Source organism: Pristis pectinata, chromosome 27, assembly GCF_009764475.1.
Source record: "Pristis pectinata isolate sPriPec2 chromosome 27, sPriPec2.1.pri, whole genome shotgun sequence".
In the NCBI taxonomy this organism is placed as follows: Eukaryota; Metazoa; Chordata; class Chondrichthyes; order Rhinopristiformes; family Pristidae; genus Pristis; species Pristis pectinata.
This window is the reverse complement of record NC_067431.1, coordinates 5,031,510-5,043,876: the sequence shown is the minus strand read 5'-3', so window position 1 is coordinate 5,043,876 and position 12,367 is coordinate 5,031,510. Positions and strand designations below refer to the sequence as shown.

The window sequence follows — 12,367 nt, the reverse complement described above, 5'->3', positions numbered from 1 at the left end:
GATCACAGAGAAAATGGCACAAACTCTGCACAGACAGCAGCCCAGGTCAGGATTGAACCCAGATCAACCACAACCCTGGAGCTGTGAGGCAGCAAAATCAACTCTTGCACTGCCATGCTGATCCTCAGCCATTGAACTACCATGGTTAACTTGCAGGCCAGTTTTCCTTTATCACTCTGGCCCCTTTACCCCTTCTCTTTCCCCTTCCTCCCTCTGGTTCGCCACCTCCCCTTTATTGGTTCACTGTCCTATCAGATTTCATCTTGTTCAGCCCTTTGCCTCTTCCACCTATCACCTCCCAGCTTGTGCTCCTCCCCCTCGCCTCACCCTTTATTCTGCCTCCTTCCTTTCCAGTCCTGATGAAGGGTCTCAGCCTGAAATGTTGACTGTTTATTTCCCTCCATAGATGCTGCCTGACCCGCTGAGTTCCTCCAACATCTTACATGCGGTGCTCCAGATTCCAGCGTTTCCAGTCTCTCATGTGTGTTCAAACAAGCACTGTGGGTTGACCACAGATTGCATAAATAAACTAATCTTGGAACAATTCCTTCACCAGCAGACTCTGGTTTCCTTCCTGTCAGGTTAACATTAGCCTTGCACAGCCTGACGATGAACTGCTTCCTGTTTCTGAAATAGTGTTGGCACCTTCAAAATGTATTGAAGAGCCTCCTAAACCCAGGATGTGCTGCCGTGAAGAGAACGGTTCTCTTCCAAGTTTTACATCAGCCTGTTGGGAATATATCTCCCTCCCTTCAATATCGCTGCATCTTGGAATCCCTCCCCGTGTGGACGGCAGTGCCTTAACCACATATAAGAAGCTGCAGAGAGTAGTGGACTCCGCCCAATACATCACAGGTACATTCCTCCCACCATCAGTAGTATCCACAGGGGGCGCTCCCTCAAGAAGGCACCATCCATCAGCAAAGGTCCCCATCATCCGGGCCATCTTCTTGCAGCTCCCAAGGGGCAGGAGGGACAGAAGCCTGAAGTCCCACACCACCAGGTTCAAGAACAGCTACTTCCCTTCAACCATTCAGTTTTTGAACTAATCGGCACAACCCTGATCACTGCAGTTTAGCAACACTATGACCACTGCACTAAAATGGACATTTTTTTTTGTTCTAATTGTGTTCTTTCTTGTAAAAATTGTGTGTAATTTATTTTTAATTACATTTTTAATGTGAATGCTGCTTATCTGATGCTATGTGCCTGTGATGCTGCTGCAAGCAAGTTTTTCATTGCACTGGTGCACACATGCACTTGTGCATGTGACAATAAATTCGACTTTGGCATTCTGACTGGTTGCATCACCGCCTGGTATGGAGGCTCCTATGCACAGGATCGAAAGAGGCTGCAGAGGGTTGTAGACTCAGCCAGGTCCATCACGGGCACAACCCTCCCCACCATCGAGGACATAGAACATAGAACAATTACAGCACAATTCAGGCCCTTCGGCCCACAAAGCTGTGCTGAACATGTCCCTACCCTAGAAATTACTAGGCTTACCCATAACCCTCTATTTTACTCAGCTCCATGTACCTACCTAACAGTCTCTTGAAAGACCCTATCATATCAGCCTCCACCACTGTTTCCGGCAGCCCATTCCATGCACTCACCACTCTCTGAGTAAAAAACTTACCCCTGACATCTCCTCTATATCTACTCCCCAGCACCTTAAACCTATGTCCTCTTGTGGCCATCAATTCAACCCTGGGGAAAAGCCTCTGACTATCTACCCTATCAATACCTCCCATCATCTTATACACCTCAGTCAGGTCCCCCCTCATCCTTCGTCTCTGCAAGGAGAAAAGGCCGAGTTTCCTCAATCTGCTTTCATAAGGCATGCTCTGCATTCCAGGCAGCATCCTCGTAAATCTCCTCTGCACCCTCTCTATGGCTTCCACATCTTTCCTGTAGTGAGGCGACCAGAACTGAGCACAATACTCCAAGTGGGGTCTGACCAAGGTCCTGTATAGCTGCAACAATACCTCTCGGCTCCTAAATTCAATTCCCCAATTGATGAAGGACAATACACCATATGCCTTCTTAACCACAGAGTCAACCTGCGCAGCCGCTTTGAGCGTCCTATGGACTCGAACCCCAAGATCCCTCTGATCCTCCACACCGCCATGAGTCCTACCATTAATACTATATTCCGCCAACATATTTGACCTACCAAAATGAACCACTTCACGCTTATCTGGGTTGAACTACATCTGCCACTTCTCCGCCCAACTCTGCATCCTAGCTATGTCCCTCTGTAACCCATGACAGCCCTCCAAAGTATCCACAACACCCCCAACCTTCGTGTCATCCGCAAACTTACTAACCCACCCCTCCACTTCCTCATCCAGGTCGCTTATAAAAATCACAAATAGTAAGGGTCCCTGAGGTACACCACTGGTCACCGACCTGCACTCAGAATACGACCCTTCAACAACCACTCTTTGCCTTCCGTGGGCCAGCCAGTTCTGGATCCACACTGCAGTGTCCCCTTGGATCCCATGTCTCCTCATCTCCTCCATAAGCCTCGCATGGGGTACCTTATCAAACGCCTTGCTGAAATCCATACACACTACATCTACTGCTCTCCCTTCATCGATGTGCTTAGTCACATCCTCAAAAAATTCAATCAGGCTCGTAAGGCAGGACCTGCCCTTAACAAAGCCATGCTGACTATTCCTAATCATATTATACCTCTCTTCAAGAGGCGGTACCTCAAGGAGGTGGCATCCATCACTAAGGACCCTCACCATCCGGGACATGCCCTCTTCTCGTTACTACCATTGGGGAGGAGGTACAGGAGCTTGAAGACCCACACTCAATATTTTAGGAACAGCTTCTTCCCCTCCACCATCAGATGTCTGAATGGTCCATGAACCCATGAACTCTACATTGACGTTCCTCTTTTGCACTATTTATTTTTGTAACTTATAGTCATTTTTATGTCCTGCGCTGCACTGCCGCCGCAAAACAACAAATTTCATGACATGTCAGTGATAATAAACCTGATTCTGACTTTGACTTCGGACTGCCTTTATTGGAGTGTGGTATCCAGGCGTCCTGGTAGGACTAAATGCAATGTGAAATCAATGGGAAAACATCTCAAGCTGCAGACACACCTCATGCAAAGGAAGATGCTTGTGGTTGACAGAGGTCAATCATCCCAGCCCCACGACACCACTGCAGGGGTTCCTCAGGGCAATGTCCTCCACCCACCTCCAGTTGCCTCCTCAAGCCCACCACTGGCCAACAACATTCTCGTCCAATGAGATTATTTAAGCAAAACTCCATGGGCTTATTTACAAGATGATAAGAAGCACAGATCGACTGGAGAGTCAGACCTTTTTCCCAGGGTGACAATGGCTAACACAAGGGGACATAATTTTAAGGTGATTGGAGGAAGGTATAAGGGGGATGCCAAGGGCAAGTTTTTTTTACACAGAGAGTGGTGGGTGCGTGGAACGCACTGCCTGCAGAGGTTGGGGGGGGGGGCAGATGCATTAGGGACATTTAAGAGACTCTTAGATAGACACATGAATGATAGAGAAATGGGGGACTATGTGGGAGGGAAGGGTTAGATAGATCTTAGAGCAGGATAAAATGTCGGCACAACATTGTGGGCTGAAGGGCCTGTACTGTGCTGTAATGTTCTATGTTTCTTCAAAGGAAACGACTTCAGCTGATCCACCAGCCTCGGGCTCTCCTGGACAGGACGGCAGTGTTGCAACAGTTGCTCTGGACAGACTCATGGGTGCGAGGGAACCCGGTTTGTGAGCGGTCTGGGGTCAGTTCCACGTTCCCAGCACCCGGGGCGGCGCCGGTGTCCCGGTCCCGGGCGAGCGGGGCGGCCGGGACCGGGACGGTGCGGATTCGCCGCGTAACCTCGGCGCCGAGCGATTTCCGCCCTACCAGGAAGCGGGAGGAGCAGAGGCGACGGGACGGGGACGGGACGGGGACGGGGACGGGACGGCTCACCTCACCCTCCGCCTCGGCTGGGATGGGGAATCTCCCCTCGGGGCAGGTATCGCGCTGCAAACTGGCGGGTTCTTCTGCATTTTTACCGACACTGCCGCCTTCCCGGGGGGTTGGGGGCAGGGTCCGGTCACCGGCGTGGTGGGGGTGGGGGGGACACCGACCGCGGGCACCGGGAGCGGTCCGGGGGCTGTTGTCCCGTCACCTGGACCTGGAAACCGGGCAAGTAGCAGGCCCTTCGGCCCATCGACTATCAATCACCAATCCCACATTGTCATCGCACCCCCCCTCCCCCTCCAGACCCCCCCCTCACCCCCACTCACCTCCACTCACCTCCCTTCCCTCCCCTACGCTACCCTCCCCTCACTCCCCTCCCCTCCCCTACGCTACCCTCCCCTCACTCCCCTCCCCTCCCCTACACACCCCTCCCCTCCCTCCCCTCCCCTCCCTCCCCTCCCCTCCCCTCCCCCCCCTCCCCCCCCCCTCCCCTCCCCCCCCCCCTCCCCTCCCCCCCCCCTCCCCTCCCCCCCCCCTCCCCTCCCCTCCCCCCCCCCTCCCCTCCCCCCCCCTCCCCCCCCTCCCCCCCCCTCCCCCCCCCTCCCCCCTTCCCCCACCTCCCCTCCCCCACCTCCCCTCCCCTCCCCCACCTCCCCTCCCCCACACACCAAAGACAACTCACAGCGGCCATTTAACCCACCAGCTCGCAGTTCCTTGGGTTTGTTGGAGGAAACCCACAAACTCCGCACAGCACCCGAGGTCAGCATTGAACCCAGGTCGCTGGTGCTGAGGCGGTGGCTCTACCCGCTGAGCTACTAGTTGTGATGTCGGAGGGCAGCCCTCGATAAACCTCTTCCTTAGTCTGATCCCATTTGAACACTGGAAACACGCAAAGTGCCGGAGGAAATCGGCAGGTCAGGCAGCAGCTATGGAGGGAAATGAAGAGTCAACGCATCGGGTCTGGACAGGAAGAGAGCAGAAGCCAGAATAAAAAGGTGGAGGGAGGGGGGTGTGGAGGACCACAGGCTGGCAGGTGATAGGTGAGTCCAGGTAGGTGGGTGGGGAAGGGGGATGAAAGGGTGATGTGAGAAGTTGAGAGGTGATGGGTAGAAGAGGGAAAGGGCTGAAGAAGGAATCCGGTTGGAGAGGACAGTAGACCATGGAATAAAGGCAAGGAGGTGGGGTGGATGGGCAGGTCATGAGGGTGGGGGGAGGGGAAAGAGAAGGGTGAGGGGGGGGGGTCATGGGAATGAGGGAAAACAAAGGGGGAGGGGGAAGGGGGGGGGGTTACCGGAAGTTAGAGGAATGGATGTTGAGGCCGTCAGGTTGGAGACTCCCAAGGCGGAATATGAGGTGTTGTTCCTCCAACCTGTGTCTGGCCTCAACGCGGCAGTAGAGGAGGCCGTGGATAGACATGTCGGTATGGGAGTGGGATGTGGAATTGAAGTGGGTGGCCACCGGGAGATCCTTGCTTTTGTGGCAGACGGAGCGAAGGTGCTCGTCGAAGCGGTCACCCGATCTGCATCAGGTCTCACCGATGTAGAGGAGGCCGCACCGGGAGCACCAGATGCAGTAAATGACACCCTCGGACTCACAGGTGAAGCACTGCGTCACCTGGAAGGACTGTCTCGGGCCCTGAATGGTGGTGAGGGAGGAGGTGTAGGGACAGGTGTAGCACTTGGTGTGGTTGCAGGGATAAGTGCCAGGAGGCGGGAGGGACGAGTGGACAAGGGAGTCGCGGAGAGAGCGGAAAGCAGAGAGGGGCTGGGAGGGGAAGATGTGCCTGGTGGTAGGATCCCATTGGAGGTGACGGAAGTTGCAGAGAATGAAATGTTGGATGCAGAGGCTCATGGGGTGGTAGGTGAGGACAAGGGGAACTCTGTCTCTGGTACGTCGGGGGGGCATGAAATGGGGTGAGGGCAGACACGCGGGAAATGGAGGAGATGTGGGTGAGGGCTGCATTGATGGTGGTGGAAGGGAAACCCTGTTTACTGAAAAAAGAGGACACCTCCGATGTCCTGGAGTGGAAAGTCTCAGAAGAGGCAGAGCAACTGGGAGAAGGGGATGGCATCCTTACAAGTGACAGGGTGGGAAGAGGTGTAGTCAAGGTAACTGTGGTTAATCTGTCTCCAGAGATGGAGACAGAGAGATCCAGAAAGGGGAGAGAGGTGTCAGAGACGGACCAAGTGAATCTGAGGGCAGGGTGGAAGTTGGAGGCGAAGTTGATGAGCTTGGCACGGGTGCAGGAAGCAGCCCCAATGCCGTCGTCAATGTAGCGGTGAAAGAGTTGGGGAGCATTACCGGTGTAGGCTTGGAACACGGGCTGTCCCACATAGCCGATGAAAAGGCAGGCGTAGCTGGGGCCCATGGGCGTTCCCATGGCTACACCTTCCGTTTGGAGAAAGTGGGAGGAGCCGAAAGAGAAGTTGTTGAGGGTGAGAACCAGCTCTGCCAGATGGAGGAGGGTGGCGGTGGAGGGGGACCGGTTGGGTCTGTTGTCAAGAAAGAGGCGAAGAGCCTTAAGGCCTTCCTGATGGGGGATGGAAGTGTACAGGGACTGGACGTCCATGGCGGTCAGGGCCAGGGAACTGAAATTTGTTGACGTGATGGAGGGCATGTGAAGTGTCATGGACATAGGTGGGAAGGCACTGGACCGAGGGGGACAAAATGGAGTCAATATATGAGGACATGGGCTCAGTGGGGCAGGAGCAGGCAGAAATAATGGGCCTACCAGGGCAGTTGGGTTTGTGGATCTTGGGTAGGAGGTAGAAATGAGCAGTATGAGGTAGGGGAACTGTGAGGTTGGAGGCTGAAGAGGGGAGATCTCCGGAGGTGATGAGGTCAGTGATAGTGCGGGAGACAATGGCCTGATGCTCCTTGGTGGGGTCCAGGTTGTGGGATAAGCAAGGGGAGGTGTCCGAGAGCTGACGTCTGGCCTCGGCAAGGTAAAGATCAGTCCACCGGACTACAACAGGATAAGGGGGGAGGGAGGGAGCACAGGCTGGCCAGGTAGGTGGGTGGGGGAGGGGGGTGATGTGAGAAGCTGAGAGGTGATGGGTAGAAGAGGCAGAGGGCTGAAGAAGAAGGAATCCGGCAGGAGAGGGCAGTGGACCATGGAATAAAGGGAAGGAGGTGGGGAATAGATGGGCAGGTTGTGAGGGTGGGGGAGGGAAAAGAGAAGGGGTGAGGGGGTCACAGGAATGTGGGGGGGGGGGTGGGAAAGGAGGGGAGGAGTTACCGGAAGTTAGAGATTCCAGCATCTGCAGAATTTCTTGTGTCTCTGTTATAAATATGCATTACAAAACTTGTTTGTGGTATTTATGCTGTAACTTGATTAATTTAAAACTTTTACAAATGTTGGGCTGCTTCATTTGCTGAGGAATTGCAAATGGAATTGAACATTGTGCAATCATCAGCAAACATCCCACTTACTGGGGCTGGGATGGGCTTTGACAACCACAACCATCTTTCTTTGCATGAGGTGCGATTCCAGCTTGTTTTCCCCTTTGATTTCCCATGGAGTTCAGTTTTACCGGGATGCATTGACACCACACTTGACGTCAAGAGTCACTCTATCTCGCCTCTAGAATTCAGTTTTCTTGGTCCATATTTGGACTAAGAGGGGTAATGAGGTGTGGATCAGAGTGCCTGGTGATACCCAAACTTGGGATCAGTTATTGGAGAATATGTGCCTCTTGATGGCACTGCCAATTACAAGTGATTGAGAATTATCTGGGCAGTAATTAGCTGGTCTGGATTTGTTCTGCCTGGATTTGACATACCTGGGCGATTATGTAGATACCAGTGTTACAACTACATTGCAACAGCTTGGCCAGAGACACAGCAAGTTCTGGAGTGCAGGACTTTGGCACCACAGTTGGTATGTTGTCTGGTCCTGTAGCCTTGTTGACTCCAATGCTTTTGGTCAGTTTTGAAACCTCATGGTGTGGGTCGACCGAGCTGGAGATTGGCCTCTCATGCTAGAGATCTCGGGAGGAAGCCAAGATGGATTATTATGTGCCACTTCTGTCTGAATGTGGTTGCAAATGCTTCAGCCATTTCTTTAACACTCACACGCTGGGCTCTGCCATCATTGAGGAGAGAGGTGTTCTTGGAGTCTGTTTATACTGACCTACTAAGCTGCCAGGGTATTGGTTTATTATTGTCACTTGTACCAAGGTACAGTGAAAAACTTGTCTTGCATACTGTTCGTACAGGTCAATTCATTACACAGTGCAGTTACAGTGAGTTAGTACAGAGTGCATTGAGGTAGTACAGGTAAAAACAATAACAGTACAGAGTAAAGTGTCACGGCTACAGAGAAAGTGCAGTGCAATAAGGTGCAAAGTCACAACAAGGTAGACCGTGAGGTCAGAGTCCATCTCATCGTATAAGGGAACCGTTCAATAGTCTTATCACAGTGGGGTAGAAGCTGTCCTTAAGTCTGGTGGTACGTGCCCTCAGGCTCCTGTATCTTCTACCTGATGGAAGAGGAGAGAAGAGAGAATGTCCCGGGTGGATGGGATAGTTATGGTGTAAGCTTCCTCTCTGGTGTCCAGTCAGTGATCAATGGCATCCTAGTGAAGTCATTCCTCTTCTGGGTCCTCTTAGTGATTAAACAATTTTGCAGTGTGGACCTTTCTCCATTGGGAATTGATCTATTTACAGGAGTGCTGATGTACATTATCAGTCAGCAGAATTTAGTTAACTGTCTCTCTCTGCTTTGCAGGTGAAGTTACCAAGCAGCTGCATTTGGACAAGAGGATCTTCTGCTAGTAATCAGAGTGACAGTTGAAGAAGGAATTGCCTCCATTGGTATTACCCATTGGTTGTGTGTCAGTGCACAAGAGGGAGCCCCATTCAGCAGCAGATGGCTCGTAAGTGAATCATGTTGAAATGTGATCTAATGAAGCCGTTTGTGTTCAAGGTGAACTCGGGGCTTGGTTTATACCTTCTGAGAGCTTCACATTGGAGGGAGGACAGAGACCAGCCCTGCGCTGTCCTGGCACAAGGGGAGGAAAATAATGTCTTCCCACAGCACCTTTCACCTTCCTAACAGGAATTTCATAGCCATTGAAGTCTTCTGGATATGTTGTCGCTATTATACTGAATTGCAGCTACCAAGTTAATGCAGTAAGATCTCTGAAACTGCAAGGTGATAATGACCAGATAGTGGTTGTGTAATAAATATTCGTCATAACGTGAGGGAGAGGTCCCCTGCTCTTCTTCGAACAGGGTCCTTTCCAACTACTTGAGAGAGCAGTGGAGGCCTGAAGTGAACAACCCATCCGAAAGACAGCCCCCTGGGTGCAGCCGTCCCTTGTGTATTACACTGGAGCATTAGCCTGGATTTTGCAGATTAAATGCTTAATGTTTAGAAGAAGTAGGAAAATAGTAAAGTAGGTGGGGTAGTACTGATTTAAGGAATGTGATAAAGACAGTCGGGAAGACGAATGGTGATACAGAAACTCAAGAAGTAGAATCATTTTGGGTGGAAAGAAGAAACGGCAAGCAGCAGAAAACATTGACGGAAGTCGTTTGCAGTCCTCCAAACAGTGATGGTGTTGTAGGGCATGGCTTAAGTCCAGGAATACGGCACGGCAGTGTAGAGGTTAGCATAACGCTATTACAGCGCCAGCAACCCGGGTTCAATTCCGGCCGCTGTCTGTAAGGAGTTTGTACGTTCTCCCCGTGTCTGCGTGGGTTTCTTCCAGGTGCTCCGGTTTCCTCCCACATTCCAAAGACGTACGGGTTAGGAAGTTGTGGGCATGCTATGCTGGCGCCAGAAGCGTGGCGACATTTGTGGGCTGCCCCCAGAACACTCTACGCAAAAGATGCATTTCACTGTGGGTTTCAATGTACATGTGATTAATAAAGAAATCTTATAATTAGATGTACATGTGACAAGTATAATACAATACTCACGTTGGACATTAATCTACTATAGACTAGGCAAACCAAATTAGCGGTAACAGTGTGGAGGACAAAGTTAAAGGTGACGAAAATCATCTCTAATTAGTATGTTGAAAAAGCAAAATGTCAATTTTAGAGTGAGCATTGTGATTTGAGAAAGATTTAACGATGATCTGGAAGTTGGGGAAACAGTATCATAATATGATAGAATTTTGCATAAAGGTTGAAAGTGGTTTAGGTTCAATCTGAAACCAGGGTCTTAAATATGAATAAAATAAATTATAGAGACATGAGAGGCAAGCTGGCTATGGTGGAGTGGAAGGTATTAAAGATGTGACAGTAAACTAACCATGACCAACTTTTAAAGAATTAATACACTGTTTACGTGTATAAATATATCCCATTAAAGCATTAAAAATGAGAAAAATGGTTCAGCTGTCATCATCAACAGAAGTTAAATTGGTTTATTATTGTCACATGTACTGAGGTACAGTGAAAAACTTTGTTTTGCATGCCATCCAGACAGATCATTTCATCACTTCAGTACATCGAGGTAGTACAAGGGAAAACAATAACAGAATGCAGAATAAAGTGTTACAGTTACAGAGAAACTGAGAGTCTCAAGGGGGACATGCCAAATTTCTTCAGCCTCCTGAGGAATTAGAGGCACTGGTGAGCTTTCTTGGCCGTGGCATCTGCGTGGTTGAACCAGGACAGGGTATTGGTGATGTTCGCTCCTAAGAACTTGAAGCTCTCAACCCTCTCGACCTTAGCACTGTTGATGTAAACAGGAGCGTGTGCACTGCCCCCTTTCCTGAGCTAATGACCAGCTCTTTTTGCTGACATTGAGTGAATGGTTGTTGTCATATCACCATGTCACTAGGATCTCTGTTTCCTTCCTGTACTCTGACTCATTGTTATTTGAGATCTGGCCCACTACGGTGTGTCATCTGCAAACTTGTAGAACCTGACCACGCAGTCGTGTGTATAGGGAGTAAAGTAGGCAGCTGAGGACACAAAATCGTGGGGCACCAGCGTTGAGGATAATCGTGCTGGAGGTGTTGCTGCCTGTCCTTACTGATTGCAGTCTGTTCGTCAGGAAGTCAAGGATCCAGTTACAGAGGGAGGTGTTGAGTCCCAGGTCTCGGAGTTTGGTGATGAGTTTGCTTTGAATTATAGTATTGAAAGTGGAGCTGTAGTCAATAAACAATAGTCTAATGTAGGTGTCTTTACTGACTAGATGCTCCAGAGATGTGTAGGGCCAGGGAGATAGTGTCCCCCGTAGACCTGTTCCGGCGATAGGCGAATTTCAGTGGGTTGAGGTTGTCTGGGAGGCTGGAGTTGATGTGTGCCTTGACCAGCCTCTCGAAGCACTTCATGATGGTGGATGTCAGGGCCACCGGATAGCAGGCAAAAGGTGAAGATAATACTAGATCAAAGGAAAAATTCCCCAAAAAAAAGCAGTAAGGCTGGAGGTTGGGTACGTTTTGGAAAGGACCAAATCATTTGATAAGGAAAGGGGGAGTAGAAGACGAGAGGAGGCTAATGAGAAAGGCAGAATCAGCTTGTGTAAGAGATTCTGTTGTGAGGTAACAAAGGAAATGATTAGCTAATGTTCATATGGGTGCTTGACAGACTGAGATGCAAGAAACTGTTCTGGGCAATAACGAAATGTCAGAGAAATTAGATAAATGTTTGCCTCTCTTTACTGAAGAACACACACAAAACTCTCTGTAAGTAGTGGAGAGCGTTCCACTCTGATTATCATTGCCCATGTTGCTATCCTGTTCATTATTTTGTCCTTTACCTTTATAAGTTTCCCCTCTTCAAAGCTCTCCACACCGCTATCTTTAGCCTGCCTTATTTGACTTGTGAGGGATTTGGCCCTGGCGCAATTCAAGTGACGTCAGTCCCAATGGAACAGTTCCCTCTACAATTTGCACTTTTTTTTGGTTCTAGATGTGTTCTTCTTTGTAAAACAAAATGTGTATAATTTATGTTTATCTTGTGAATGCTGCTTATCTGATGCTCTGTGCCTGTGATGCTGCTGCAAGTAAGTTTGTCATTGCACCCGTGAATCCACGTACTTGTGCACGTGACAATAAACTCGACTTTGACTTTGATCTCTGTATCCTGTCTGGTACCAGTGTTGCATGAACTTAAGCCTATTTCTCCCATACCAGTCTTTCACAGCCACACATTCAGTTCTCTGATATGCCAAATTACACTTGTCTCAGGGGGTAATCCAGAAATCATTACCATTGTCTTTCTACTTTTTAATTTGGATTCTAGCAACTTCCTGAAGCTCCTCCAGCTGCAGGAAGTTATTACAGATGTGATTACGGTAAATCATGGTTGTGTCCACATGTTAGAACCACCACACGTCACTTGCTTTTCTGTGGCTGTTTTTAATAACTTCAATAACCGAGTTTAAAGGTACCAATTTCAGTTACACACGCTGCACTGGCTTATAATTTGCAGG

The 12,367-nt window shown here is 49.9% G+C and overlaps 1 protein-coding gene across 3 annotated transcripts in view; it reads left to right on the top strand.

The window, feature by feature from the left end:
• tirap (toll-interleukin 1 receptor (TIR) domain containing adaptor protein) overlaps positions 1-12,367 on the top strand; it is a 311,479-nt gene that overhangs the window by 290,720 nt on the left and 8,392 nt on the right. Inside the window, exons 1-2 of one of the 3 annotated variants that reach the window (XM_052039980.1) lie at positions 3,630-3,787; positions 8,702-8,849. In XM_052039980.1, the coding sequence (XP_051895940.1) occupies positions 8,843-8,849 (7 nt within the window). In that variant the 5' untranslated portion in view covers positions 3,630-3,787; positions 8,702-8,842. Of the gene's footprint in view, positions 1-3,629; positions 4,025-8,701; positions 8,850-12,367 lie in introns of those variants that run through there. The other 2 variants (XM_052039979.1, XM_052039981.1) reach the window with 2 other exon arrangements.